This window comes from Salvelinus fontinalis, chromosome 42 (assembly GCF_029448725.1).
Source record: "Salvelinus fontinalis isolate EN_2023a chromosome 42, ASM2944872v1, whole genome shotgun sequence".
NCBI classification, from domain to species: Eukaryota; Metazoa; Chordata; class Actinopteri; order Salmoniformes; family Salmonidae; genus Salvelinus; species Salvelinus fontinalis.
Window position 1 is genome coordinate 532,983 of NC_074706.1, and position 26,812 is coordinate 559,794.

The window sequence follows — 26,812 nt, forward strand, 5'->3', positions numbered from 1 at the left end:
TGGTCACCTACAAACAAGCAAAATTTCTGGCTCTCACAGACCTGTAACTTCTTCTTTAAGAGGCTCCTCTGTCCTCCACTCGTTACCTGTATTAATGGCACCTGTTTGAACTTGTTATCAGTATAAAAGACACCTGTCCACAACCTCAAACAGTTACACTCCAAACTCCACTATGGCCAAGACCAAAGAGCTGTCAAAGGACACCAGAAACAAAATTGTAGACCTGCACCAGACTGGGAAGACTGAATCTGCAATAGGTAAGCAGCTTGGTTTGAAGAAATCAACTGTGGGAGCAATTATTAGGAAATGGAAGACATGCAAGACCACTGATAATCTCCCTTGATCTGGGGCTCCACGCAAGATCTCACCCCGTGGGGTCAAAATGATCACAAGAACGGTGAGCAAAAATCCCAGAACCACACGGGGGGACCTAGTGAATGACCTGCAGAGAGCTGGGACCAAAGTAACAAAGCCTACCATCAGTAACACACTACGCCAGGGACTCAAATCCTGCAGTGCCAGACGTGTCCCCCTGCTTAAGCCAGTACATGTCCAGGCCCGTCTGAATTTTGCTAGAGAGCATTTTGATGATCCAGAAGAAGATTGGGAGAATGTCATATGGTCAGATGAAACCAAAATATAACTTTTTGGTAAAAACTCAACTCGTCGTGTTTGGAGGACAAAGAATGCTGAGTTGCATCCAAAGAACACCATACCTACTATGAAGCATGGGGGTGGAAACATCATGCTTTGGGGCTGTTTTTCTGCAAAGGGACCAGGACGACTGATCCGTGTAAAGGAAAGAATGAATGGGGCCATGTATCGTGAGATTTTGAGTGAAAACCTCCTTCCATCAGCAAGGGCATTGAAGATGAAACGTGGCTGGGTCTTTCAGCATGACAATGATCCCAAACACACCGCCCGGGCAACAAAGGAGTGGCTTCGTAAGAAGCATTTCAAGGTCCTGGAGTGGCCTAGGCAGTCTCCAGATCTCAACCCCATAGAAAACCTTTGGAGGGAGTTGAAAGTCCGTGTTGCCCAGCAACAGCCCCAAAACATCACTGCTCTAGAGGAGATCTGCATGGAGGAATGGGCCAAAATACCAGCAACAGTGTGTGACAACCTTGTGAAGACTTACAGAAAACGTTTGACCTCTGTCATTGCCAACAAAGGGTATATAACAAAGTATTGAGATAAACTTTTGTTATTGACCAAATACTTATTTTCCACCATAATTTGCAAATAAATTCATTAAAAATTCCACAATGTGATTTTCTGGATTTCTTTTTCTCATTTTGTCTGTCATAGTTGAAGTGTACCTATGATGAAAATTACAGGCCTCTCATCTTTTTAAGTGGGAGAACTTGCACAATTGGTGGCTGACTAAATACTTTTTTGCCCCACTGTATCTCTACAATGCTTTCGGGTAAATTTCAACAAATGATATCAGATGCCCAACCTCCATTATTATAACAATAAGATTATTCACCATGAAGAGGGAGGTAACAATGTATTGTACTTTTTACCAATAGCATTTGTCACAAAATGGTTCTAGAAGGTCAGCAGTGTTTTTGTGTCTAAAGTGTTGTATCAATATCTTAATTTTTATTTGTTCTATTTACAGATTGATATGGGACTAGACCAGTCCTCTTCAGGATGCTGAGACCTCTCTGAGAGTTATAATGAGTTATCAGCAGGGGACTGAGGGTGGAGTCATCCCTAAAGAAAGACAGAAGGATGGGTCACCGTACAAGGAACTTGATGAGACCATGGACCCTGATATGAGGTGGGTGTGTCCAATTATGCATGTTTCCAATTCAGTTATTAGGATGAATGTTTATTATTATACACTGCTCAAAAAAATAAAGGGAACACTTAAAAAACACAATGTAACTCCAAGTCAATCACACTTCTGTGAAATCAAACTGTCCACTTAGGAAGCAACACTGATTGACAATACATTTCACATGCTGTTGTGCAAATGGAATAGACAAAAGGTGGAAATTATAGGCAATTAGCAAGACACCCCCCAAAACAGGAGTGATTCTGCAGGTGGTGACCACAGACCACTTCTCAGTTCCTATGCTTCCTGGCTGATGTTTTGGTCACTTTTGAATGCTGGCGGTGCTCTCACTCTACTGGTAGCATGAGACGGAGTCTACAACCCACACAAGTGGCTCAGGTAGTGCAGTTCATCCAGGATGGCACATCAATGCGAACTGTGGCAAAAAGGTTTGCTGTGTCTGTCAGCGTAGTGTCCAGAGCATGCAGGCGCTACCAGGAGACAGGCCAGTACATCAGCAGACGTGGAGGAGGCCATAGGAGGGCAACAACCCAGCAGCAGGACCGCTACCTCCGACTTTGTGCAAGGAGGTGCACTGCCAGCGCCCTGCAAAATGACCTCCAGCAGGCCACAAATGTGCATGTGTCTGCTCAAACGGTCAGAAACAGACTCCATGAGGGTGGTATGAGGGCCCGACGTCCACAGGTGGGGGTTGTGCTTACAGCCCAACACCGTGCAGGACGTTTGGCATTTGCCAGAGAACACCAAGATTGGCAAATTCGCCACTGGCGCCCTGTGCTCTTCACAGATGAAATCAGGTTCACACTGAGCACATGAGCACATGTGACAGACGTGACAGAGTCTGGAGACGCCGTGGAGAACGTTCTGCTGCCTGCAACATCCTCCAGCATGACCGGTTTGGCGATGGGTCAGTCATGGTGTGGGGTGGCATTTCTTTGTGGGGCCGCACAGCCCTCCATGTGCTCGCCAGAGGTAGCCTGACTGCCATTAGGTATCGAGATGAGATCCTCAGACCCCTTGTGAGACCATATGCTGACACATGCACATTTGTGGCCTGCTGGAGGTCATTTTGCAGGGCTCTGGCAGTGCACCTCCTTGCACTAAGGCGGAGGTACCGGTGCTGCTGCTGGGTTGTTGCCCTCCTACGGCCTCCTCCACGTCTCCTGATGTACTGGCCTGTCTCCTGGTAGCGCCTGCATGCTCTGGACACTACGCTGACAGACACAGCAAACCTTTTTGCCACAGTTCGCATTGATGTGCCATCCTGGATGAACTGCACTACCTGAGCCACTTGTGTGGGTTGTAGACTCCGTCTCATGCACCACTAGAGCGAGAGCACCGCCAGCATTCAAAAGTGACCAAAACATCAGCCAGGAAGCATAGGAACTGAGAAGTGGTCTGTGGTCACCACCTGCAGAATCACTCCTGTTTTGGGGGGTGTCTTGCTAATTGCCTATAATTTCCACCTTTTGTCTATTCCATTTGCACAACAGCATGTGAAATGTATTGTCAATCAGTGTTGCTTCCTAAGTGGACAGTTTGATTTCACAGAAGTGTGATTGACTTGGAGTTACATTGTGTTGTTTAAGTGTTCCCTTTATTTTTTTGAGCAGTGTATTTATTAGTAATTACTGGTATTATTAGCAAGGTATGGTAATAGATTTTTTAAAATGTTTTGGGTTGTCAATCTGTTTTGGAATGCATTTAAAATTTGACTGTATGCTGTTGTCTAAGGGTGGAACTCGGTTTCCCCTAATTAATCCTGAGTATGCACTGCAGTCTTTAATTTCCATCAAACTAATACTCTCTGTGTTCACCTTAAAACTTCTTATGGCTGCAGGGGCAGTATTGAGTAGCTTGGATGAAAGGTGCACAGAGGTGCCCAGAGTAAACGGCCTGCTCCTATGTCATAGTTGCTAATATATGCATATTATTAGTAATATTGGATAGAAAACACTCTGAAGTTTCTAAAACTGTTTGAACTTTGTCTGTGAGTATAACAGAACTCACAAGGCAGGCAAAAACCTGAGAAGTTCCACTTCCCGTTTGTATTTTTTCTGGGGGTGCCAGATTTTCAACCAAGCTCTCATTGAAATTACAGCGAGATATTGATGAGTTTTCACTTCCTACGGCTTCCACTAGATGTCAACAGTCAATAGAACTTTGTCTGATGACTCTAATGTGAAGGGGGGCCGAAGGAGACAGGAATTAGTGACCACTGCCACGAGGTGATCACGCATTGAAGAGGTGCTTTCACGTGGGAGGCAGCTCCGTTCCATCGGTCAACTGAAGTCAAACTAATTCTCCAGTTGGAACGTTATTCAAGTTGTATTTTAACAACATTCTAAAGATTGATTCAGTACATCGTTTGACATGTTTCTACTGACTGTAACGGAACTTTTGGACATTTCGTCACGTTAAAGTGGACGGTAGTGGACGCGCTTTATTACTTTGGGTTGGGCGTTTGGTAAACAATCCCAAAGTAGCTAATTGGACATAAATAACGGACATTATCGAACAAATCAAGCATTTATTGTGGACCTGGGATTCCTAGGACTGCATTCTGATGAATTCATCAAAGGTAAGGAAACATTTATCATGTATTTTCTGGTTTCTGTTGAGTCCAACATGGTGGCTAATTTGGCTATTGTTCTGAGCTCCGTCTCAGATTATTGCATGGTTTATTTTTCCGTAAAGTTTTTTTGAAATCTGACACAGCGGTTGCATTAAGGAGAGGTATATCTATAATTCCATGTGTATAACTTGTATTATCATCTACATTTATGATGAGTATTTCTGTTGAAACGATGTGGCTATGCAACATCACTTGATTTTTTTGCAACTAGTGAATCTAACACGCCAATGTAAACTCAGATTTTTTTATATAAATATGAACTTAATCAAACAAAACATGCATGTATTGTGTAACATGAAGTCCTATGAGTGAAACCTGATGAAGATAATCAAAGGTTAGTGATTAATTTTCTCTATTTCTGGTTTTTGTGAAAGCTATCTTTCGCTGGAAAAATGGTTGTGCTTATTGTGGTTTTGTGGTGACCTAACATAATCGTTTGTAGTGCTTTCGCTGAAAAGCATATTTGATATCGGACACTTTGGTGGGATTAACAACAAGATTACCTTTAAAAATGACATAAAACACATGTTTGTTTGAGGAATTTTAATTATGAGATTTCTGCTTTTTGAATTTGGCGCCCTGCACTATCACTCGCTGTTGTCATATCATCCCGGTAGCGGGATGGCAGCCATAAAAGGATATCACTATCAGAAAAGTTCTCAGAAGCTAAAGCTGCGCTACAAATATTCTCTGTTCAGTGTCCATGTGCATAAGACAGACTTTCCTACACCCAGCTGTGAGCCCACTAGAATACTGGAGAGTGACGGAGAACTAAGGTGCTTCTACTTCTAATTAGTTGTGTATCTGATGTTTTTTTTTCTTGATTACCTCACAATTCACAGTTGAGTCAGTTTTTAAAATTTGTTTTATTAAAAATGTGAGTACCTTTTTTTTATATGTTCACAGCATTTTTAAGAATCTCCATCTACGTTCAGCTAGTCATATGTCTATGAGTGTCCAGAGCGCCCAGTCAGGGAATTCAAGCATAGACCCAAGTGATGATGGAGACCAAACCAGAGATGAAAGGTAAACTAGTACAACCTATGCAGAGTTGTATGACATAGTATACCTATATATAACATGTATGACATAGTAGGTCGATATATAACATGTATGACATAGTAGACCTGTATTTAACATGTATGACATAGTAGACCTATATATAACATGTATGACATAGGTCTATATATACCACAGTAGGTCTATATATAACATGTATGACATAGTAGGTTTATAGGTTTATATATACCATGTATGCCATAGTAGACCTATTTATAACATGTATGACATAGTAGGTCTGTATTTAACATGTATGACATAGTAGGTCTATATATAACATAGTATACCTATATATAACGTGTATGACATAGTAGACCTGTATATAACATGTATGACATAGTAGACCTATATATAACATGTATGACATAGGTCTATATATAACATAGTATGTCTATATATAACATGTATGACATAGTAGGTTTATATATATCATGTATGACATAGTAGACCTATATATAACATGTATGACATAGGTCTATATATAACATAGTAGGTCTATATATAACATGTATGCCATAGTATACCTATATATAACATGTATGACATAGTAGGTCTGTATATAACATGTATGACATACTGTAGTAGACCTATATATAACATGTATGACATAGTAGACCTACATATAACATGTATAACACGTGCGGCTGTTTAATGTACAGTAAGTTTGATTGAATTGTGGGACTTTCTTTTACTGCTTGCAGGATCCACCTGGAGAGATCAATGTCACAAACCCCCAGTTATCTATCCATGAAGAGTGACACATCTATGGATCCCCCACTTTTCTTCAAGGAGGGAAACTTAACTCAAAAACAGGAGTGAGATGATACATTTTATTATGGCATTTTATACAATTTGACGTAATTAATTAACTAACTGTTGTTGCTTGTAATCGGCTATATTTAACTATGGACATAGCTGTGGGAAGTAGGGGGTTCTGGAGGTGCTGCAGCACCCCATGATAAATTGAAATATTTCCAAAATTATAAATAATTTCCCAAAAAATTGTATTACTCCTGTCTGAACAGACAAATACAATCAGAATGTTTTAAATCTTTAATTTACAATCTGTAGAAACTATGAGAAAAGAAAGGTTCAGAACGTTTGTAAACATCACAGCACAGTTAAAAATATAAGGCAAATAGAAATCAAAACTGGATGGTGTTCATTGATAGATTGGAGGGGTTGAGGGTAGCTGAAGGAATATTTTTTTTAAATATAACTATTGTAAAATATACTATGTTCGTAAAATGTATATAGTATGTATAAGCTGGAAGTATTTGTATTTTTTATGGATCCCCATTAGTTCCCGCCAAGACAGCAGCTACTCTTCTTGGGGTCCATCAAAATGAAGGCAGTTAGAAGCCTAAGTGTTGTTGTCCATTAGTTTACTCCAATTAGGGAACGGGTGGCAGGGTTAGGGGAACATAAAAAAATATATAAAAAATATATATTACCAAAAAAATATATGGGGGATTGGAAATGATGTAGACAATTACATTGATGGAAGCTACAATCTCTCTGCAATATTACAAACGATCTACCCACTAAATAAAAAAATAAACCATTAAAAATACTACACTAGAGAGCATAATTTAGCCACAGAGTATCAGTAGCTTAAAAAGAAATAGCTTCTAAAAAAATTGTTAATAAGACATGTAGCTAGCTAGCTAGCTAAACAATGAACCATAATACCAGCTCATGACGTTACTACCATGCATGAATCTGCAGGTAGTTAACCAACCATGTTCAATGTTAGCTAACTAACATTAGGCTATAATTGGTTAAGCAAATAGCTCTGAGATACAAATATTAAGATCATACACGTAACGTTAGCTAGCGAGCCAGCCAGATAACATTAGCTAGCTAACAGTATAAAACTAAACCACTTTCTCCAAATTAGATAATATCTGAATTAGTGTAATATCTGAAAATGTATCAAGCTAGACTATCTCACCCGTATACATTGATGGACGCGTCTCCTGTCAGATGCCATGGTTGCCCTTAGTTTGAAGATGTAATCCGGAGACAGGTGTTTTCTCCATCTCCTATCATACTCGAATTCCACTGATTTCAAAACTCGGTCCTCCAGAAAGTGGAGAGCATACACATAATGTTAGCTAGCTAACGGTATACATTAACTTGACATTAGGTTTATGCAGTTTTACTATGTGAAACATAAAATGTTAGAGAGGATTACCTAGATGTACTGACCAGCTCAAATAGACAGAAGCGTGCAATATGACAGACCAATCCAAACTCATCTCTCGCCATGTCCAGCCCGCTCATTATCTCAGCCAATCATGGCTAGCAGGAAGGTTGCTCCCTTTTTCTGTGGCTAAACCAACTAGGCTCGTAATTTAACACTTTTTTTCGTTAATACATTTGTTATTAAGGCACATGACAGTTCACATATTTGAGAAGGCATTTTTGCCACAAAAAAACAACAACTTTATTTTCAAACGGCTCTCCTGTGAAATTGTGACCCGCAACATACGTCTAGTTTCCTGAGACGGGTCACATATTCAAACCTTGTCTCTGATTTGTAAGCACATTTAAATCAGGACTGAGACTAGACCACTCAGGAACACTCAACACCACTTGGAAAGCCATTCTAGTGTGTCTTTGGAATATCAACTTGTTTTATTGTCTCGCTGAAAATAAAACTCAATCCCAAGATTAGGTTTTCAGAAGACTGAATTCAGTTTTCCTCTAACTTTTTATCTGGGCTTTGCTCCTTTCATATTTCTTCTGATCCTAACAAACTCCCAAGTTGCTGCCTCTGACAAACATACCCATAGCATGATGCTGCCACCACAATACTTGAAAACACAAAGGGATCAACAATATTGCATTCACTCCATATTACTGGCCTGTGTGACAAAGTGAAAAGAAGGAACCCTGTGTGAAAAAGGCTGTTAAGTAATACTATAAGGTAACACGGCAAAAACATGTACTTTTTGTCCTAAATAAAAAAATACAGGGTTGGGTCAAATCCAATACAACACAGCAGAGTGAAAACCTCTCCATTTTTAAATATTGTGGTGGCAGCATCATGTTATGGGTTAATCGTGTAGATTCTCCTCTAAGAATGGTCCAAACCTCATGTCTCTATCATAATCCATTAAAAAAGTTATTGAAGTTTTAAACCTTGTAGGATGGGCAGAATTTGGGTGGCTAAGTCAATGGAGGCCAGGGTAAAAAAAGGGTAAAAAACATGGTAGAGAATATTAGAATTAAGTCTTACTGACTTGCTCACCGTTGAACATGTCATCTTACTTCTCAAATCCGGAGAGCATTAAACAATATAAAGTAAGATAGATAAAGATTTTGAGGACATGACATGTATTATTTTTATATTTTAGTACACGCTTTTCATATTAATTTGAAATTCTTGTTCTTTTTCAAAGATTTCTCACAAAACCAGCGTATCTCTGTGAAATGTCAACGGAGCACTGAGCGCACATTAGGCTTTTCATTTAATTCAGCTTGTGTCATGTTAATTTTGCTTTTTGCAACCCGAGAGAGAGAGAGAGAATTTAGTTTTACTTGCATTTAAGAGCAGTTGGAGGCCACGGAAGGAGAGTTGTATGGCATTGAAGCTTGTCTGGAGGTTAACTAACACAGTGTCCAAAGAAGGGCCAGAAGTATACAGAATGGTGTTGTCTGCGTAGAGGTGGATCAGACAATCACCAGCAGCAAGAGCGACATCATTGATGTATACAGAAAAAAAGAGTTGGCCTGAGAATTTAACCCTGTGGCACCCCCATAGAGACTGCCAGAGGCCCGGACAACAGGCCCTCTGATTTGACACACTGAGCTCTGTCTGAAAATTAGTTGGTGAACCAGGCGAGGCAGTTGTTTGAGAAACCAAGGCTTTTGAGTGTGCCGATAAGAATGTGGGGATTGACAGAGTCGAAAGCCTTGGCCAGTTCGATGAATACGGCTACACAGTATTGTCTTTTATCGATGGCAGTTATGATATCGTTTAGGACCTTGAGCGTGGCTGAGGTGCACCCGGGACCAGCTCAGAAACCAGATTGCATAGCGGAGAAGGTACGATGGGATTCGAAATGGTCAGTGAACTGTTTGTTAACTTGGCTTTCGAAGACCTTAGGTAGGCAGGGTAGGATAGATATAGGTCTAGAGTGTCTCCCCCTTTGAAGATGGGGATGACCGCAGCAGCTTTCCAATCTTTGGGGATCTCAGGTTGTCTAGCCCAGCTGATTTGTAGGGGTCCAGATTTTGCAACTCTTTCAGAACACCAGCTGTCTGGATTTGGGTGAAGGAGAAATGGGGGAGGTTTGGGCAAGTTGCTGTGGGGGGTGCAGGGCTGTTGACCGGGGTAGGGGTAGCCAGGTGGAAAGCATAGCCAGCTGTAGAAAAATGCTTATTGACATTCTCAATTATCGTGGATTTATTGGTGGTGACAGTGTTTCCTAGCCTCAGTGCAGTGGGCAGCTGGGAGGAGGTGCTCTTATTCTCCATGGACTTTAGTGTCCCAGAACTTTTGGAGTTTGTGCTACAGGATGCAGGATGCTTTTTCTGTTTGAAAAAGCTAGCCTTTGCTTTCCTAACTGCCTGTGTATATTGGTTCTTAACTTCTCTGAAAAGTTGCAATAATGGTGGGGCCCAGGCCTCTAATCTAAGCTCTGTTACAGTCAACTATGATATAGGCCCTCATGAGAACTATGTTAACCATGAGACTGTTTCTTATACTGATTTCTATAAAGGAAATAGATACTAAAACATCTGCAGGTCCAGACATCCTGGACCCCTGCCTCTTAAAGATAGCAGCAGGTATTATTACTGAATCTGTGGTTCACATTTAACTTGAGTCTCTTGACCAATTCCATACCCAGCATTTGGAAATCAGCTTATGTCCTCCCACTGCTAAAGGGAGGAGATCCCTCAGATGCTAATAACTATGGTCCTATCTCTAAACTCCCTATCCTGGCCAAAGTCTATGAATCCCTAGTGAACTCAGTTAAAAAAACGTCTTATATGAAAAGAACATACTGAGCGGGGTTCAGTCTGGCTTTAGATCGGGGCACGGCACCACAACTGCAGCTATGGCAATGGCAAATTACATCATTAATGCACTTGATAAAAAGCAAACATTGTGCTGCTCTGTTTGTGGATTTATCAAAGGCATTTGATTCAGTTGACCATGAATTGTTGCTAGCTAGACTTAGTAACATTGGTCTCAGTGAAGGGACAGTAATTTGGTGTAGGAATTATCTTTCTGACAGAACACAATGTGTATATACTGACAATCACAAGTCTAGCTTTCTTGAGATGAAAAGAGGTGTGCCCCAGGGTTCCATTTTAGCTTCAGTGTTGTTCTCAATTTTTATTAATGATTTGGGAAATGGGATACAACAACTAGCAAAGTTACATCTATGATGTAACTCAGCCTACTGTTCTGACTTGGTGGTGCACATTTACCCTGTAGCCTGTTTAAGAGAAATGTCATCATCGAATATTGTAAGAACTTTCCTTGTCTGCTTATGCCCCCTTTATTTATCCTACAGTTCTGGGTTGGTGCACAGCGAGTACACTGTAAGAATTCTGAATTCTGTCGCAGTACATTTTCAGAAGTGCTGAACAAACAGTTATATTGACTACATCCATCCTAGCTCGCTCATTAATGTCTTAAACGAAATTACGGATTGCCTCTTATCCACTCGTCGTCCCGTTATGCCATAGTTTGTACATCTCAATTGTCAGCAGAACCCACGTCTTTAGGCAAGTCAGCCATATCAGCTATGTCCAGAACTTGGTAGGGTTGTTTAGGTTCTCTGTGACTGCATTTAATAGTAATCTGATTTGAACTTCCTGATCAAACCTGTGCATTTGTTTCTTAGCGCTCTGAAGGAGGCCCAGTCAACAGGAGCATTTGTATGTCTAGCTTGAACCCAATAGATATGTCCCTTTCTAATTAATTCTGCAAACCAGGGATTGTCCCTACCACTGATTTAAACATTTCTTCACAGGGGCATGCTAATCAAAAATGGACACAAATTTCATATAAAAATAGTCCCAGGCAGTGTCAACATCAGGAATCAGACTTACTCTGTCAATATTATGGTACAGATCATGTAAGAATGCTTGCTCATCAAACGGTCTAAAATGTCTTTAAAAAATATAATGTGATTTGGCTTGTAGGGGTCGGGCACTGATGTTGGACAATTAGTCCTGGCTCGCATTCAGCATTCCAATTCATCCTAAAGGTATTCGATGGGGTTGAGGTCAGGACTTTGTGCAGGCCAGTCAAGTTCTTCTACACCGATCTCAACAAACCATTTATGTTTGGACTTCGCTTTGTGCACCGGGGTATTGTCATGCTGAAACAGGAAAGGGCTTTCCCCAAACTGTTGCCACAAAGTTGGAAGCACAGAATCGTCTAGAATGCCATTGTATGCTGTAGCATTAAAATTTCACTTCACTGGAACTAAGGGGCCTAGCCCGAACCATGAAAAACATTATTTCTCCTCCACCAAACGTTTGTTGGCACTGGGCATTCGGGCCGATAGCGTTCTCCTGGCATCCGCCAAACCCAGATTCATTGGTTGGACTGCCATATGGTGAAGCGTGATTCATCACTCCAGAGAACGCGTTTCCACTGCTCCACTGCTCCAGAGTCTAATAGTGGAGAGCTTTACACCACTCCAGCCAACGCTTGGCATTGTGCATGGTGATCTTAGGGTTGTGTGCGGCTGCTCGGCCATGGAAACCCGTTTCACGAAGCTCCCAATGAACAGTTCTTGTGCGGACGTTGCTTCTAGAGGCAGTTTGGAACTCGGTAGTGATTGTTGCAATCGAGGACACGTGTTTTTTACACGCTACACGCATCAGCATTCGGCGGTCCCGTTCTGTGAGCTTGTGTGACCTACCACTTCACGGCTGAGCCGTTGTTCCTCCTAGACGTTTCCACTTCACAATAAAAGGTCACCCAGTCAACTTACAGTTGACCAGGCAGCCTTAGCAGGGCATAAATTTGACAAACTGACTTGTTGGAAAGGTGGCATCCTATGGTGGTGCCACGTTGAAGGTCACTGAGCTCTTCAGTAAAGTCATTCTACTGCTAATGTTTGTCTATGGAGATTGCATGGCAGTGTTCTCGATTTAAAACACCCATCAGCAACGGGTGTGGCTGAAATAGCCAAATCCACTAATTTGAAGGGCTGTCCACATACTTTTGTATATTTAGTGTACTTCACAACACTTTCAAGGATGTAACAGTATGACAAAGGCATAAACTTGTGATGAAGACAAGGCTGCTAGACTTGTGTTTATAGGAAGGAGGGGGGAAGAATTAGGACTTGAATCTAATAGAATAATGCATTTTATTCAATATATTATAATGTTGATAATTGTGCGGTATTCCACTTCTGTATCATCAGGCCAGAGGAGGTGGTCTGTGATGTCTGTGAGGTCAAAGCTGTGAAGTCCTGTCAGACCTGCAATCAGTCCTACTGTGAGACCCACGTTAGGAAGCACTACACACTACTTAAACTACAGACACACACCCTGGTGGTGGTGACTGAAGAACTGAAGGAGAAACTCTGTCAGGAGCACCACAGAGCTCTGGAGGTGTTCTGCAGGACAGACCAGAAGCTGATCTGCAGTCTGTGTTCTGTGACAATGCACAAAGGACATGATGTAGTCTATGAGGAGATAAAACAAGCTGGAAGACAGGTAGGGGCTACACTTTTGTGCTCTTTCTTGAGATAAACAAAGTAATGGAGTATGCTTGTATCTTAGGATTCCAGTACTAGTGTGAGACCCAGTTCCTAAAGAAAAGGCAGGATATAATTCAAGTATTTTGGGGCTGCAGCATTTACTTGTTTGTGTGATTTGTAGCACAATGTCATCATCATGTAAAATCTAATATTTGCTAAGCAAATTAGTGCAGAGTCATATCAGATCAGTAGAATGCAATGTTCAAAGATCTCAATGCCTGCATTCTGGATATTAAGCAAGGCCAATATTGGTTATGTTGATATGACAAGGCAATTCTCACTAACCATATTGTCAGAATTACAGTGGATATTACATTCATCTACTAATTTAAAGATTTTAAATGTATCATTATGCTAAAACAAATTCTGCTTTTTCTTAATTAACATTTATTTCCACCAAAGACTCCAGATGAAGACCATGACCAAAGTCAGACTTTAATTGAAGGTTGGTATTCAAGCTTTAGAAAACTCATATTTCACTGTCTTAGTTGAAGCAAATAGTAAGTCATTACAGAAATATGTTGATGTTTTTGAGATTATGATTTGTAATTAACAACCGTATGGACTATATTTCTTATTCACTCCTTTGCCAGTGCTGCCCCCTCCTGGTGAGATTCAGTTCCTGTCGGTGAAGTCAGACTCAGTGTCTCTGAGCTGGGGTTCTCCTCGGGGGGTTAAAGGACCACAGAAGTTTAGAGTGACCTGGGAATGTGATGGGGAAAAGCACAGTCTAGATGTGAAGTACATGCATCAAGTTGAAATAGATGGACTGAAACCTGGTGAAAAGTATCAGTTCAATGTAGCCACTGAGGGGGTCGATGGAAGTTTAAGTAGATGTGTCTCGGGATCTGTATTCACAGGTACAGTAACTTGTCTTAAAGGTTTTGTAGATATATCATTATGGAATATCTTTGATATTATCTCTCAAAATGACAAGCACTGCACCCATTCTTTGAAACTAATTGTGATTTTCATTCCAGTGGTGCCAGCTCCCAGAGACTTAAATATAAACCAGTTGAAAGACACCTTCAATATCAGCTGGACCAAGGCTGAAGGATTGGATAAAGTCACACAACGCTTCCTCATATCCTACTGCAGCCCAGGAACTGAGCCCAAGGCAATACATACTGAAGAATGCCACAAAACATTATTCTATCTACAACCTGGTACTGAGTACACCATCCATGTCTCAACTGTGCTGAACAATGGGAAACAGAGTGAACCCATCTCTACAACCATCTTCACTAGTAAGAGATCTGCCTCATCTTATTTTAGTTCATTAGAAGACTGTGGACAATAGAATGTGAGTGGAGCAAGTGACAGATGTCTTTATCACAACTAATTAACAACACTAATTAAGCGTTTTGGTCTGAAGCCAATTGCCCACCTTTCAAAGCACTTTAGTCACTTATACAGACCAATGTTTACCCTGGCTATGTTTTACTTTTAGTCATAGATGTCTGTAGTTCACTAATAACTATTCAGTAAATTACAATACTTCTCTGCTCCTAGTTGTTCCTGCTCCAGAAAGTCTGAATGTTCACTCAGTAACCACCTCATCAGCTACTGTGAGATGGAACCAGTCACATGAATTTGAAGAAACCCAACACCATTACCAGATCTCCTACCACCGCTCTGGGAAAGAGAAACACATCATTACCACATCCTTACAAAGCAACACTCTCCATGTCCTGAAACCTGGTACTCAGTACTCAGTGACTGTCTGCACTGTGCTGGAAAATGGGGAGCAAAGTCAACTGGTGTCAACAACCTTTAATACATGTATGTACTTAGTTAACTATTATCAATATATGCCATTTGGCAGATGCTTTTTATAACTGTTATAGCTGGTGTCAAGTGAATCCTTTGGAGTGGGAGGGGGGAATGGGGGGTGATTAAACAAGAAAATATTATGTGTAATGATTTCGGTATGGAAGGGTATGATTCAAATATCTTTTAACCATCAAATTCCCCGAACTATTTGAGAATCTGAGAATGGACCAGTATGAACATCGACAGTCGTGGCCAAACGTTTTGAGAATGACACAAATATTAATTTCCACAAAGTTTGCTGCTTCAGTGTCTTTAGCTATTCTTGTCAGATGTTACTATGGGATACTGAGGAATACTGAAGTATAATTACAAGCATTTCATAAGTGTCAAAGGCTTTTATTGACAATTACATGAAGTTGATGCAAAGAGTCAATATTTGCAGTGTTGACCCTTCTTTTTCAAGACCTCTGTAATCCGCCCTTGCATGCTGTCAATTAACTTCTGGGCCACATCCTGACTGATGGCAGCCCATTCTTGCATAATCAATGCTTGGAGTTTGTCAGAATGTGTGGGTTTTTGTTTGTCCACCCGCTTCTTGAGGATTGACCACAAGTTCTCAATGGGATTAAGGTCTGGGGAGTTTCCTGGCCATGGCCCCAAAATATCGATGTTTTGTTCCCCGAGCCACTTTGTTATCACTTTTGCCTTATGGCAAGGTGCTCCATCATGCTGGAAAAGGCATTGTTCATCACCAAACTGTTCCTGGGTGGTTGGGAGAAGTTTCTCTCGGAGGATGTGTTGGTACCATTTCTTATTCAATGCTGTGTTCTTAGGCAAAATTGTGAGTGAGCCCACTCCCTTGGCTGAGAAGCAACCCCACACATGAATGGTCTCTGGATGCTTTTCATGCGTTGGCATGACACAGATGGTAGCGCTCACCTTGTCTTCTCCGGACAAGCTTTTTTCCGGATGCCCCAAACAATCGGAAAGGGGATTCATCAGAGAAAATAACTTTACCCCAGTCCTCAGCATTACCCCAGTCCTCAACATTCCTCACCCCAGTCCTCACCTATTGCAGAATATCAGTCTGTCCCTGATGTTTTTCCTGGAGAGATGTGGCTTCTTTGCTGCCCTTCTTGACACCAGGCCATCCTCCAAAAGTCTTCGCCTCACTGTGCGTGCAGATGCACTCACACCTGCCTGCTGCCATTCCTGAGCAGGCTCTGTACTGGTGGTGCCCCGATCCCGCAGCTGAAACAACTTTAGGAGGTGGTTGATTTCGGTGCAATCTTACTGCGCCCTGAAGCCTTCTTCACAACAATTGAACCGCTCTCCTTGAAGTTCTTGATGATCCGATAAATGGTTGATTTAGGTGCAATCTTACTGGCAGCAATATCCTTGCCTGTGAAGCCCTTTTTGTGCAAAGCAATGATGACGGCACGTGTTTCCTTGCAGTTAACCATGATTGACAGAGGAAGAACAATGATTCCAAGCACCACCCTCCTTTTGAAGCTTCCAGTCTGTTATTCGAACTCAATCAGCATGACACAGTGATCTCCAGCCTTGTCCTTGTCAACACTCACACCTGTGTTAACGAGAGAATCACTGACATGATGTCAGCTCGTCCTTTTGTGGCAGGGCTGAAATGCTAAATAGTGGAAATGTTTTTTTGTGATTCAGTGTATTTGCATGGCAAAGATGGACTTTGCAATTATTTGCAATTCATCTGATCACTCTTCAAAACATTCTGGAGTATATGCAAATTGACATCATACAAACTGAGGCAGCAGACTTTTTGAAAATTAATATTTGTGTCATTCTCCAAACTTTTGGCCACAACTGTACAGTATGTATGGTTCTTCTTAGCAAGTGTTTAAATATTGAATAGACATGTATATATTCCTTAAAGATCAACATAGTAAGCAGTACCTACTTTTCCCTGAAACATATTTCAAACCCATGCAATATGAAATTATTAAGACCTGGCTGTGATGATATGGCCTTGGGAGAGTTGGTGCTACTTTCCCGATGAGCTTTTCCAAGCTGGACCTGACGATCTAGGTGTCTGGTGCAGGCTCTGCGCTATTTCAGTCTGTCTCTTCACCCTCACGCCTCCAAATCAGGGTCTGCGCTTTTCAGTCTGTTTCTGTACTCTCACCCCTCCAACTCCGCCATGCAGCTTCTCCTTCTTTGCCAGGCTGGGTTGCTTAGTCAATAACAGTCCAACATTGATCTTGAGGCAGCGTAAATACATAAAACAATATTGTTATGTATGATTAATGCATTAATAAACATAAAGACACTATCATGCGTAAAGACAAAATATTTTTTTATGAGTGTTTGTTTAACCTCATTGAAAACCTGTGGTTTGAATTGAAGAGGGCAGTCCATAAGCACAGACAAAGGATACCAAGGATCTGGGTAGATTATAAATGGAGGAATGGTCTAAGAGCCCTCCTAATGTGTTCTCCAATCTCATAAAATATTTTAGAATAAAATCTCAGTGTCATTGTGGCCAAGTTTCAGCCTCCTGGCAGAGGCATCCAGGTTTTTGGCTAAAATGTGCTGGTAATTCATTATTTTATCGACCTTAACAAAAGGCCCCAGGACCATTGGAAGCAAAACAGCCCCATAACATCAAAAATCCACCAACATATTTTACAGTGGGTTTGGGGTTCTTTTCCGCTTATGCATTCGCCACCAAACCCACCGCTAGTGTGGTTGACCAAAGAGCTGTATTTTAAGGTAATCTGACAATGGCACCGGTACGAATCCAAGTGCCAATGTCATTTAGCAAACTCCAGGCATTTACATTTGTTCGATGAAATGACAATAGGGCTCTTTGGCCACGCACACCATTGGTGGGTTTGGTGTCTAAATAAATCCCCCCCAAATTAAAATGATGTATTAGTTACATACAGGTGTTTAGCAGATGTTATTGCGAGTGTAGCGAAATGCTTGTGTTTCTAGCTCCAACAGTGCAGTAATATCTAACAAGTAATATCTAACAATTTCACAACAATACAACCAATACACACTAATCCAATGTAATGTAATGGAATTAAGAATACATACACTACCGTTCAAAAGTTTGGGGTCACTTAGAAATGTCCTTGTTTTTGAAAGAAAAGACCATTTTTTGTCCATTACACCTCTCTGGGATAGCGGGACGCTTGCGTCCCACCTGGCCAATAGCCATTGAAAATGTAGAGCGCCAGATTCAAAAAAATTATATATAATCAAACTTTCATTAAATCACACATATAAGATACCAAATTAAAGCTACACTCGTTGTGAATCCAGCCAACATGTCAGATTTCAAAAAGGCTTTTCGGCGAAAGCATAAGATGCTATTATCTGATGATAGCACAATGTCAACAAAGAGAGTGTAGCCTATTTCAACCATGCCGGCGCTACTCAAAACGCAGATATAAAACATGCATTAGCTTTGACGAGATTCTTTTGTTGGCACTCCAATATGTCCCATAAACATTACAAATGGTCCTTTTGTTCGATTAATTCCGTTCATATACACTGCTCAAAAAAATAAAGGGAACACTTAAACAACACAATGTAACTCCAAGTCAATCACACTTCTGTGAAATCAAACTGTCCACTTAGGAAACAACACTGATTGACAATAAATTTCACATGCTGTTGTGCAAATGGAATAGACAAAAGGTGGAAATTATAGGCAATTAGCAAGACACCCCCAATAAAGGAGTGATTCTGCAGGTGGTGACGACAGACCACTTCTCAGTTCCTATGCTTCCTGGCTGATGTTTTGGTCACTTTTGAATGCTGGCGGTGCTCTCACTCTAGTGGTAGCATGAGACGGAGTCTACAACCCACACAAGTGGCTCAGGTAGTGCAGCTCATCCAGGATGGCACATCAATGCGAGCTGTGGCAAGAAGGTTTGCTGTGTCTGTCAGCGTAGTGTCCAGAGCCGGGTCAATCTGTTTTCAATACAGGAGATCAACAAACTCAGCTACTTTTCAAGTCTTGCGCAACTCTCAAACAAAACACAAGACGTTACTCTACTTCCTGGTGTTTTTCTTCTTCATTGCACAAACGAATAACCTCAACCTATTTCCATACACTGGTGACATCCAGTGGAAGCAGTAGGAACTGAGAGTAGAGTGATTAGAAATCTGGCCAGCCCATAATAACTCATTGAACAGACAGTGACTTAAAAAAAAAAATGGTTAGTCCTCAGGGTTTTGCCTGCTACATAAGTTGTGTTATACTTACAGATATGATTCAAACAGTTTTAGAAACTTCAGAGTGTTTTCTATATAAATCTACTAATTATATGCATATCTTATATTCTGGTGATGAGTAGAACGAAGTTGAAATTGGGCACGCTATTTTTCCCTAAGTGAAAACTCTGCCCCCTATCCTAGAGAAGTTAAAATAACATCAAATTGATCAGAAATACAGTGTAGACATTGTTAATGTTGTAAATGACTATTGCAGATGGTTTTTAATGGAATATCTACATAGGCGTACAGAGGCCCATTATCAGCAAACATCACTCCTGTTTTCCAATGGCATGTTGGGTTATCTAATCCAAGTTTATAATTTTAAAAGGCTAATTGATCATTAGAAAACCCTTTTGCAATTAAGTTTGCACAGCTGAAAACTGTTGTTCTGATTAAATAAGCAATAAAACTGTCCTTCCTTAGACTAGTTGAGTATCTGGCGCATCAGCATTTGTGGGTTCGATTACAGGCTCAAAATGTCTAGAAACAAAGACTTTTCTTCTGAAACTCGTCAGTGTATTCTTGTTCTGAGAGATGAAGGCTATTAACCCCATACCTACTTGCTAAATAAATATATCTTTCTCTGAGCAATTGTATTAGTATAAAATAATATAATGTTCAACTTTTTTAGAGCATACAGTATAGCCCAGTATTAGCATAGCTACAGGGTAGCTGTGAATGTTCAATGGGATCTTACCAGTGCTGTTTGGTGGCTTGCACATCAGATTTTACAGGATGTGTACAGGTTGAAACATTTTCAGAAATCCCTCATTTCATGCAGTGTTGTTTTGTGTTATTTATGTTGTTCTACAGACCCTACTCCTCCAGGAAATCTTGTTATATGGTCTTATAGTGCGACCTCTGCCAAACTCATCTGGGATCGTCCTGATGGCATTGAAGACATCCAGCACCACTTTAGGGTGACATGGTGTTACAATGCCAATCCAATTGAGTCCTTCACTACCAAAGAAAACTGTGGAAATGTCACTGATCTGACACCAGGGAAGAAGTACACCATCACTGTCTGCACCATTGACGAGAGAAATATGGAGAGTGAACCAGTCTGTACTAGCCTACATACAAGTAAGTAATCAATTGCAGTTTCAAGATGAAAAAGAACTAGAATATAACAATTTTTAAAAAAAATCCCTTTGTTATTGCAGAGCTCACTCTGAAACTTTTTATGCAGAAGTTGGGACTGACACAGCATTTTGAGGAGAAACTATCGCTGAATGCCGTGCTTGAAATCGATGGCCTAACGTTAGGAAAGAACCATACGGTTACTCCTCAAACTCTACCATGGTGTTTTCTGAAAGAACTGATGAGGATGAACGTGTCTGCAAGGGATGTAAAGTACATCACCAATGATAAGGAGGATCATATGAAGGTAAACCCTCTAGACCTTATCACAGCCCTGTGTCTGTGCTCAGATGGTTTCCTGCAGCAGGAGATGGTCCTTAAAATGTCCATGTGTCAGTTTGCTGTTCCTCTCCTGCTGCACAACTGTGACACAGAACAAAGCACTTTGATGCTGTGGGCCTTGAGGGACATAGTGAAGAGGTTTAGACCCTCTTCCCAAACATCCACAAAGGCTTTTGTGGAGGAGAGAATAGTACTTTCTGATATTCATATGGTGTCTTTTGTTAGGTTAGGAGAAAGTAGCTTGTCTAAGTCTCAGATCTTGAACAAACTGCTTAGTAACCCTCAACAGCACAATGACACATTTGTTCATCATGATATGGAATGTGGGAACGTCCCTCGCAGAATCTCAGATGGCCTAGTTGAAATCAGCTGGTACCTCCCATGTGGGAACAGAAACATAGATAGGTTATCTAAGCCTGTGGCGGTGGCCAATCTCAGAGGAGACATCAGGTCCTTTAAAAAACTGTTTAACTTTCTGTGTCAGATATCAGCTGCAGTGTTCATTTTCAGTGATGATTTAAAGGCAGATTCTGAGCTTTTGGAAGGTGACTCAAAAGCAGAGTTATTTCTGGTTGTCAACTCTCAGAGAAAAACATTCAGCAAAGACAAATTGAGGACATTTACCACTGAATTCAGTATCAATTCAGCACATGTGATTGTTAAGGAAATTGAAAATGATGCAGAATTTGTAAAAACCCTGCAGTCATCTATGGGTGACATCACCAAAACAAGTCCAAACAGATTGACAGTTGAAAACATGGCTCACGTGGCTCATCAGAGTGGGATTCTGGTTGATGAAGACATCGATGAGTGTCAGAATGCCAGGAAGATGGCAGATGCAATTACCAGTAACATCAAAGACACAGTGAAATTCAAAGACCATCAACTACCCTTACAAGGAACAATCTGGAAAGAGCTTTCCCAGTTGGAGAAAGAGAGATGTAGACTGAGAAAAGCAGGAGGTCAAGAAATTGAACACTACAAGAGCTCTCTGAATAAAAAGGAAAAAGAACTGAGGGAGAAGCAACAAAGCTTTGGTATGACAGAGACAATGACAAACTTCATAACTGGCATGTCAAGTTCAAAAGCGGAGCGATCCCATTTCCTCAAATGGATGCAGATTCATTTGGACAATCTGTCTCGGCAGAACCTGTCTGGTTTGCGGGAGCAGTACAAAGATCTTTGCCAAAATCATCCAGAGAAAAAAGCCATTGCAGATTTAGATAGGCAAATGTCTGATTGTTCCTTGGGACTTGAACACTTCATTCGTGAGTTGGGCCAGCTGTATGAAGCTGCCTGCTCCCTCCCTGAAGACAGCCCTCAAAGGAAACAGATGGAGCATCTCCCTGGATTGTGTGCTCAGATGCTGTTGGATGGTTTCCCCATTGAGCTTCTAGATGGAGATGCATCAAATATCCCTCTGAAATGGATATCAGGTATTCTGACTAAGCTTCATACTCTTGTCCAATCCGACAGCAAGATCAAGGTTGTCACAGTTTTAGGGGTCCAAAGCACAGGGAAGTCCACTCTCCTCAATACCATGTTTGGGGTCCAGTTTTCTGTCAGCAGTGGAAGATGCACCAGAGGGGCCTTCATGCTACTGATTAAAGTCAACAAAGACCTCAAGGAGGAGTTGAAATGTGACTACATCATGATCATTGACACAGAGGGGTTGAAATCACCAGAGTTGGCTCAACTAGATGACAGCCATGAACATGACAATGAACTGGCAACACTGGTGATAGGACTCAGTGATGTCACTATCATCAACATGTCCATGGAGAACTCCACAGAGATGAAAGACATTCTGCAGATTGTTGTTCATGCTTTTATCAGGATGAAGGAAGTGGGTAAGAAGCCAATATGTCATTTTGTTCATCAGAATGTGCCTGACCTCTCTGCTCATGACAACAACATGAGGGACAGGAAGAGGTTGGTGGAGCAGTTGAATCAAATGACCCAGGCAGCAGCCAGAATGGAGAAGGAGGAGAATATCACCAAGTTCACTGAAATGATGAAGTATGATCCAGACACAAGCAGCTGGTACATCCCAGGACTCTGGCATGGGACTCCCCCGATGGCTCCAGTCAATGCTGGCTACAGTGAGGCTGTGTATGATTTCAAAAAGAGCTTGATGCAAGACTTAATAAAATGCCAGAGTAATGATGACATGGCACATTTCCTGAAGTGGACACAAACCTTGTGGGAGTCTGTAAAATTTGAGAAATTCATCTTTAGTTTCAGAAACAGCTTGGTTGCAGATGCATACTCCAGTTTATGCTCTGAGTACAATGGTTGGGAATGGACCTTCCAGAAGGAGATGTATTCCTGGATTGTAAGTTCTGAAACCCAAATTTCAAATTTTGGCATAACAGATCCAAATCCCCAAATGAGCATAAGAAATGTGCTGAAGGACTTGTTGATGGAAGCATCTGAGAAGCTGGCAGTTGGAGAAAAGAAAATCCAAGACAATCTAGTGAAATACTTTGAAAATGAAGATGGACATGTCAATCTGGTGGAAAAATACAAGGAGGACTTTGTGTCTAGTGCTAAAACACTGAGACGAGAAATACAAAACACAGTGAGTAACACTCTACTTGGAGTTGTTGAAATCAAAGAAGGAATGGCCATACTGGATGACACCAATAGTTCACAGGCAAATACACTAGAAAAGAAGGTGCTGGCTTTGCTGCAAACCTGTAGACAGAAAAAATCTGATTTATCAGAACAGGACCTCAGAGAAGAGTTTGAAAGTATGTGGGAGGAAACTCTGTCTGAGATCAACTTTAGCGGACTGCCAGAGAGAGATGTGGCTCAGGATGCCTTCCTTATGTTACGTGATAACTTATCAACAAGGGGCAGTCATGTAAATAAAATGTTGGTAAAAAGCTGTTTGGTGGATTGTGGGAAAACAGTCTTTGTTGTTGAATCAGGCGGTTTGTTGGAGAAGGCTAAAGGCCTTGTGGTGCACTGGGATCCAGACCATTACAGGAAAAAACAGCAAGACTTCTGTGATGACATCATAACCCAGTGTCAGAACTTTATAACCCAGAAGGTGGGAAGCAAAACAGCCTATCATAATACTTACATCAAAGAACTGCTGAAAATGATTGAAACATTGCAACAACGAAATAATTTTAAAGTTAGTGAGGAATGTGAGGTTCGTCTGAAGCTACACATCTGTGGCATTGCAACCAGAGAGTTCCAGAAGATGATTAATCATTTCATTGCATTTAATGACCCTCGGAAGTGTCTGGAGAGGTATAAGAACAAGTATCTTACGGAGTTCATAGACTTGTTTCATAACCAAGACCAGTGCCAAAAGAAAGCTGAAGAGTTCACAAATCTCTTACGACCAGCTGTACAGGACTATGTGACCAATATGATTGGTTCTGATGTGGTAGATGAAGTGAAGACAGGTGAAGGGTCAGAGGATTACAGCACACGAGGGGCTTTCCAGTTCTCCATTTTACAACAACTCCTGACAGATGGAAAATATGAGAAATATAGAGAATACATAAACCATTATGAAAGGTTTGTGAAGGACTGGCTGTTTGACCGAATTGTCCAAACACTCTCAAAGGACAACAGACTGGAGAAATTGGAGAAGAAACATCTTTCAGAGATAGTCAAGATAATCACTGAATCAATTTCAAAGATTAGAAACACAACAAGCACTGTAAAAGATATCAAGACGTTCATTCAGAATATGTGCTGTGCCCTTGAAGAAAAGCTTGTTTTTCCAAAGGATGCTCTGGATTCCATCATGACTCTGAACTATTCTGCTAACATAGCACAGTTTGCTGACGACCTCACAGCGTTTGTGGGGAAAATGGAACAGTCACTGGCAGCTGAGTATGATAAGGGAGGAGACATCAAAGAGAGACTCAGATCTCTGCCATTCAAGCCTCAGGAAAAGATGTTCACCAGTCTGTTTGGATGTGGAGAACAATGTCCTTTCTGCTGTGCACCATGTGAAGCAGGAGGGAAGGAGCACGCCAAACACTCTACCTCTATTCACCGTCCACAAGGAGTCAGTGGTTGGATGAATTTAAAGACACGTTTTTTAAGAACTGACATATGTTCATCCTCTGTGATTAGTGACAGAAAATTCAGAACAAACCTGACTGAAGGAAAACCTCACCTCTACAAGGACTACCAGACATATTACCCTGACTGGATGATAACTGGAGATTCCAGCATTAAGGCTTCAGACTACTGGAAGTATGTGATGGCCACATTCAACGAGAGAATCGCTGAAGACACAAATGCACTTCCTGCTGATATCCCAGAGGACTGGAAGGTGTTAACAAGTGATGACGCATTGAAGAGCTTGAAAAACGCATTCAATGTGAAATAAAGTGGAAAACAATAGCATGACTCTTCTTGACCCAAACAAAAATTGTCTAATCAAAGATTTCAGACATTGCAATCAGAAATAACTCACCAAGCATGAATGTTTCTTATCAAAAAGCCAGATCGAAGAACTTGTGAAATAAATCAATTCCAATACAATTTCCCATCGCACAGCTGATCAGGTACTTTTTCCCTTTCCCTTCCCTTGATTGGGTTGTTGAAGGAAGCAACTGTTGATCAAAAGGTACCACCTTTCACAATCATAAAAAACGAGGAAAATGTTAGACTGAACTAGGATACTGACCATCCAAAAGATACCATGGAACTCTAACCAGATAGTTGCAGATAAAAAGCCTTTATTATATTGGCATATCAGTGTAGGAACACATGTCGCTACTGCCAACAACTTCATCAAGGCCTTGTAGCAAGGCTAGTGTTTGAGTGGACATCACTGACTGACAGATACCTGCAGTATAGGAAGGAAGGAGGAGTTATACAATACATACTGTAGACTGACAGATACCTGCAGTATATGAAGGAAGGTGGAGTTATACCATACATACTGTAGACTGACATGTACCTGCAGTATAGGAAGGAGTTATACCATACATACTGTAGACTGACAGATACCTGCAGTATAGGAAGGAAGGTGGAGTCATACCATACATACACAATCAATCAAATGTATTTAATAAATCCCTTTTTACCTCAGCAGATTCTAATTATACAGAAACCCAGCCTAATCCCCAAACAGCAAGCAATGCAGACGTAGAGTCACCGCGGCTAGAAAAAACTTCCTAGAAAGGCAGGAACCTAGGAAGAAACCTAGAGAGGAACCAGGCTCTGAGGGGTGGCAAGGCCTCTTCTAGCTGTGCCGGGTAGAGATTATAATCATACTGTTGACTACTAGTTGACTTGGACTGTGATTGACTCTAACATTCATTCACAATGTTAGACAAATATATTCACAATTGTTTTTATAACCATCTTGATTAGAAGTGAATGTAGATAATGTTCATTGTGATTACAAGTATATCAGTGCAAGATAGAAGTGTAACTCTGTAAAAATGAAGTGAAGGTCATTTTTTTGGTTGATCTTTGATATTGTGTATTGCCTTTGATTTGATTTAGTTTGATAATGTATGTCATTCATTTAGTCTTTGAAAGACCAGCCCAATGTTGGGCTGAAAGGGATCCTAACGTCATGCAGAATGTACATCATGTTATTGTCAATGGTCCATTAGAGTTTTATACCTATGGATATGTGATTATGTTTAGATTACCATGACAACAAGCCTCAAACAGATGCATACATACTGTACATTGGAAAAGGCTTTTATAGTCCTGGTCTTTGTCTGATACAATTGAAATGTATTGTATTAAGGGCTACTGTAGTTGCATGCATGCTAAAAGATTATGTAACAAGTTCATTATTCTTTTGTTTATTTTTGTCAGTTTTGTCAAACGTAAAGAATGTGTTTACCTCTGATTTAATAAAAACATTGCAGCATTATTTTACTGTAGAAAAATGCATGTAACATTGTATGATTCCTCTCCCAAACATCAAACTAACAAGGATTGTTAATTATTGTTAATGAAAACATTTTATTGACACAAAGTTATTTTAAATGCAATGGATCAGTCTGAAACTTTGCACGTACACTGGCCATCTAGTGGCCAAAATCTAAATTGCAGCTGTGCTGGAATAATACATTATGGCCTTTCTCTTGCATTTCAAAGATGATGGTGCAAATAAAA

General features: G+C 40.8%; 1 protein-coding gene across 1 annotated transcript; it reads left to right on the top strand.

The window, feature by feature from the left end:
- Window positions 1-1,627: 1,627 nt before the first annotated feature.
- Window positions 1,628-26,767, top strand: LOC129841037 (interferon-induced very large GTPase 1-like). The gene is made up of 10 exons (XM_055909150.1): window positions 1,628-1,786; window positions 5,346-5,465; window positions 6,200-6,313; window positions 12,902-13,196; window positions 13,643-13,667; window positions 13,834-14,100; window positions 14,221-14,487; window positions 14,753-15,022; window positions 20,090-20,359; window positions 20,440-26,767. The coding sequence occupies exons 1-10, from the start codon at window positions 1,683-1,685 to the stop codon at window positions 25,056-25,058; spliced, it is 6,351 nt and encodes a 2,116-aa protein (XP_055765125.1). The 5' UTR covers window positions 1,628-1,682; the 3' UTR covers window positions 25,059-26,767.
- Window positions 26,768-26,812: the final 45 nt, after the last annotated feature.

Coding starts and splice junctions, on each gene's coding strand:
- LOC129841037 (XM_055909150.1), top strand. CDS start 1,683: ATGAGTTATCAGCAGGGGACTGAGGGTGGAGTCATCCCTAAAGAAAGA. Junction 13,668..13,833: donor AGATGAAGACCATGACCAAA/GTCAGACTTTAA, acceptor CTCCTTTGCCAG/TGCTGCCCCCTCCTGGTGAG. Junction 15,023..20,089: donor GTCAACAACCTTTAATACAT/GTATGTACTTAG, acceptor GTTGTTCTACAG/ACCCTACTCCTCCAGGAAAT.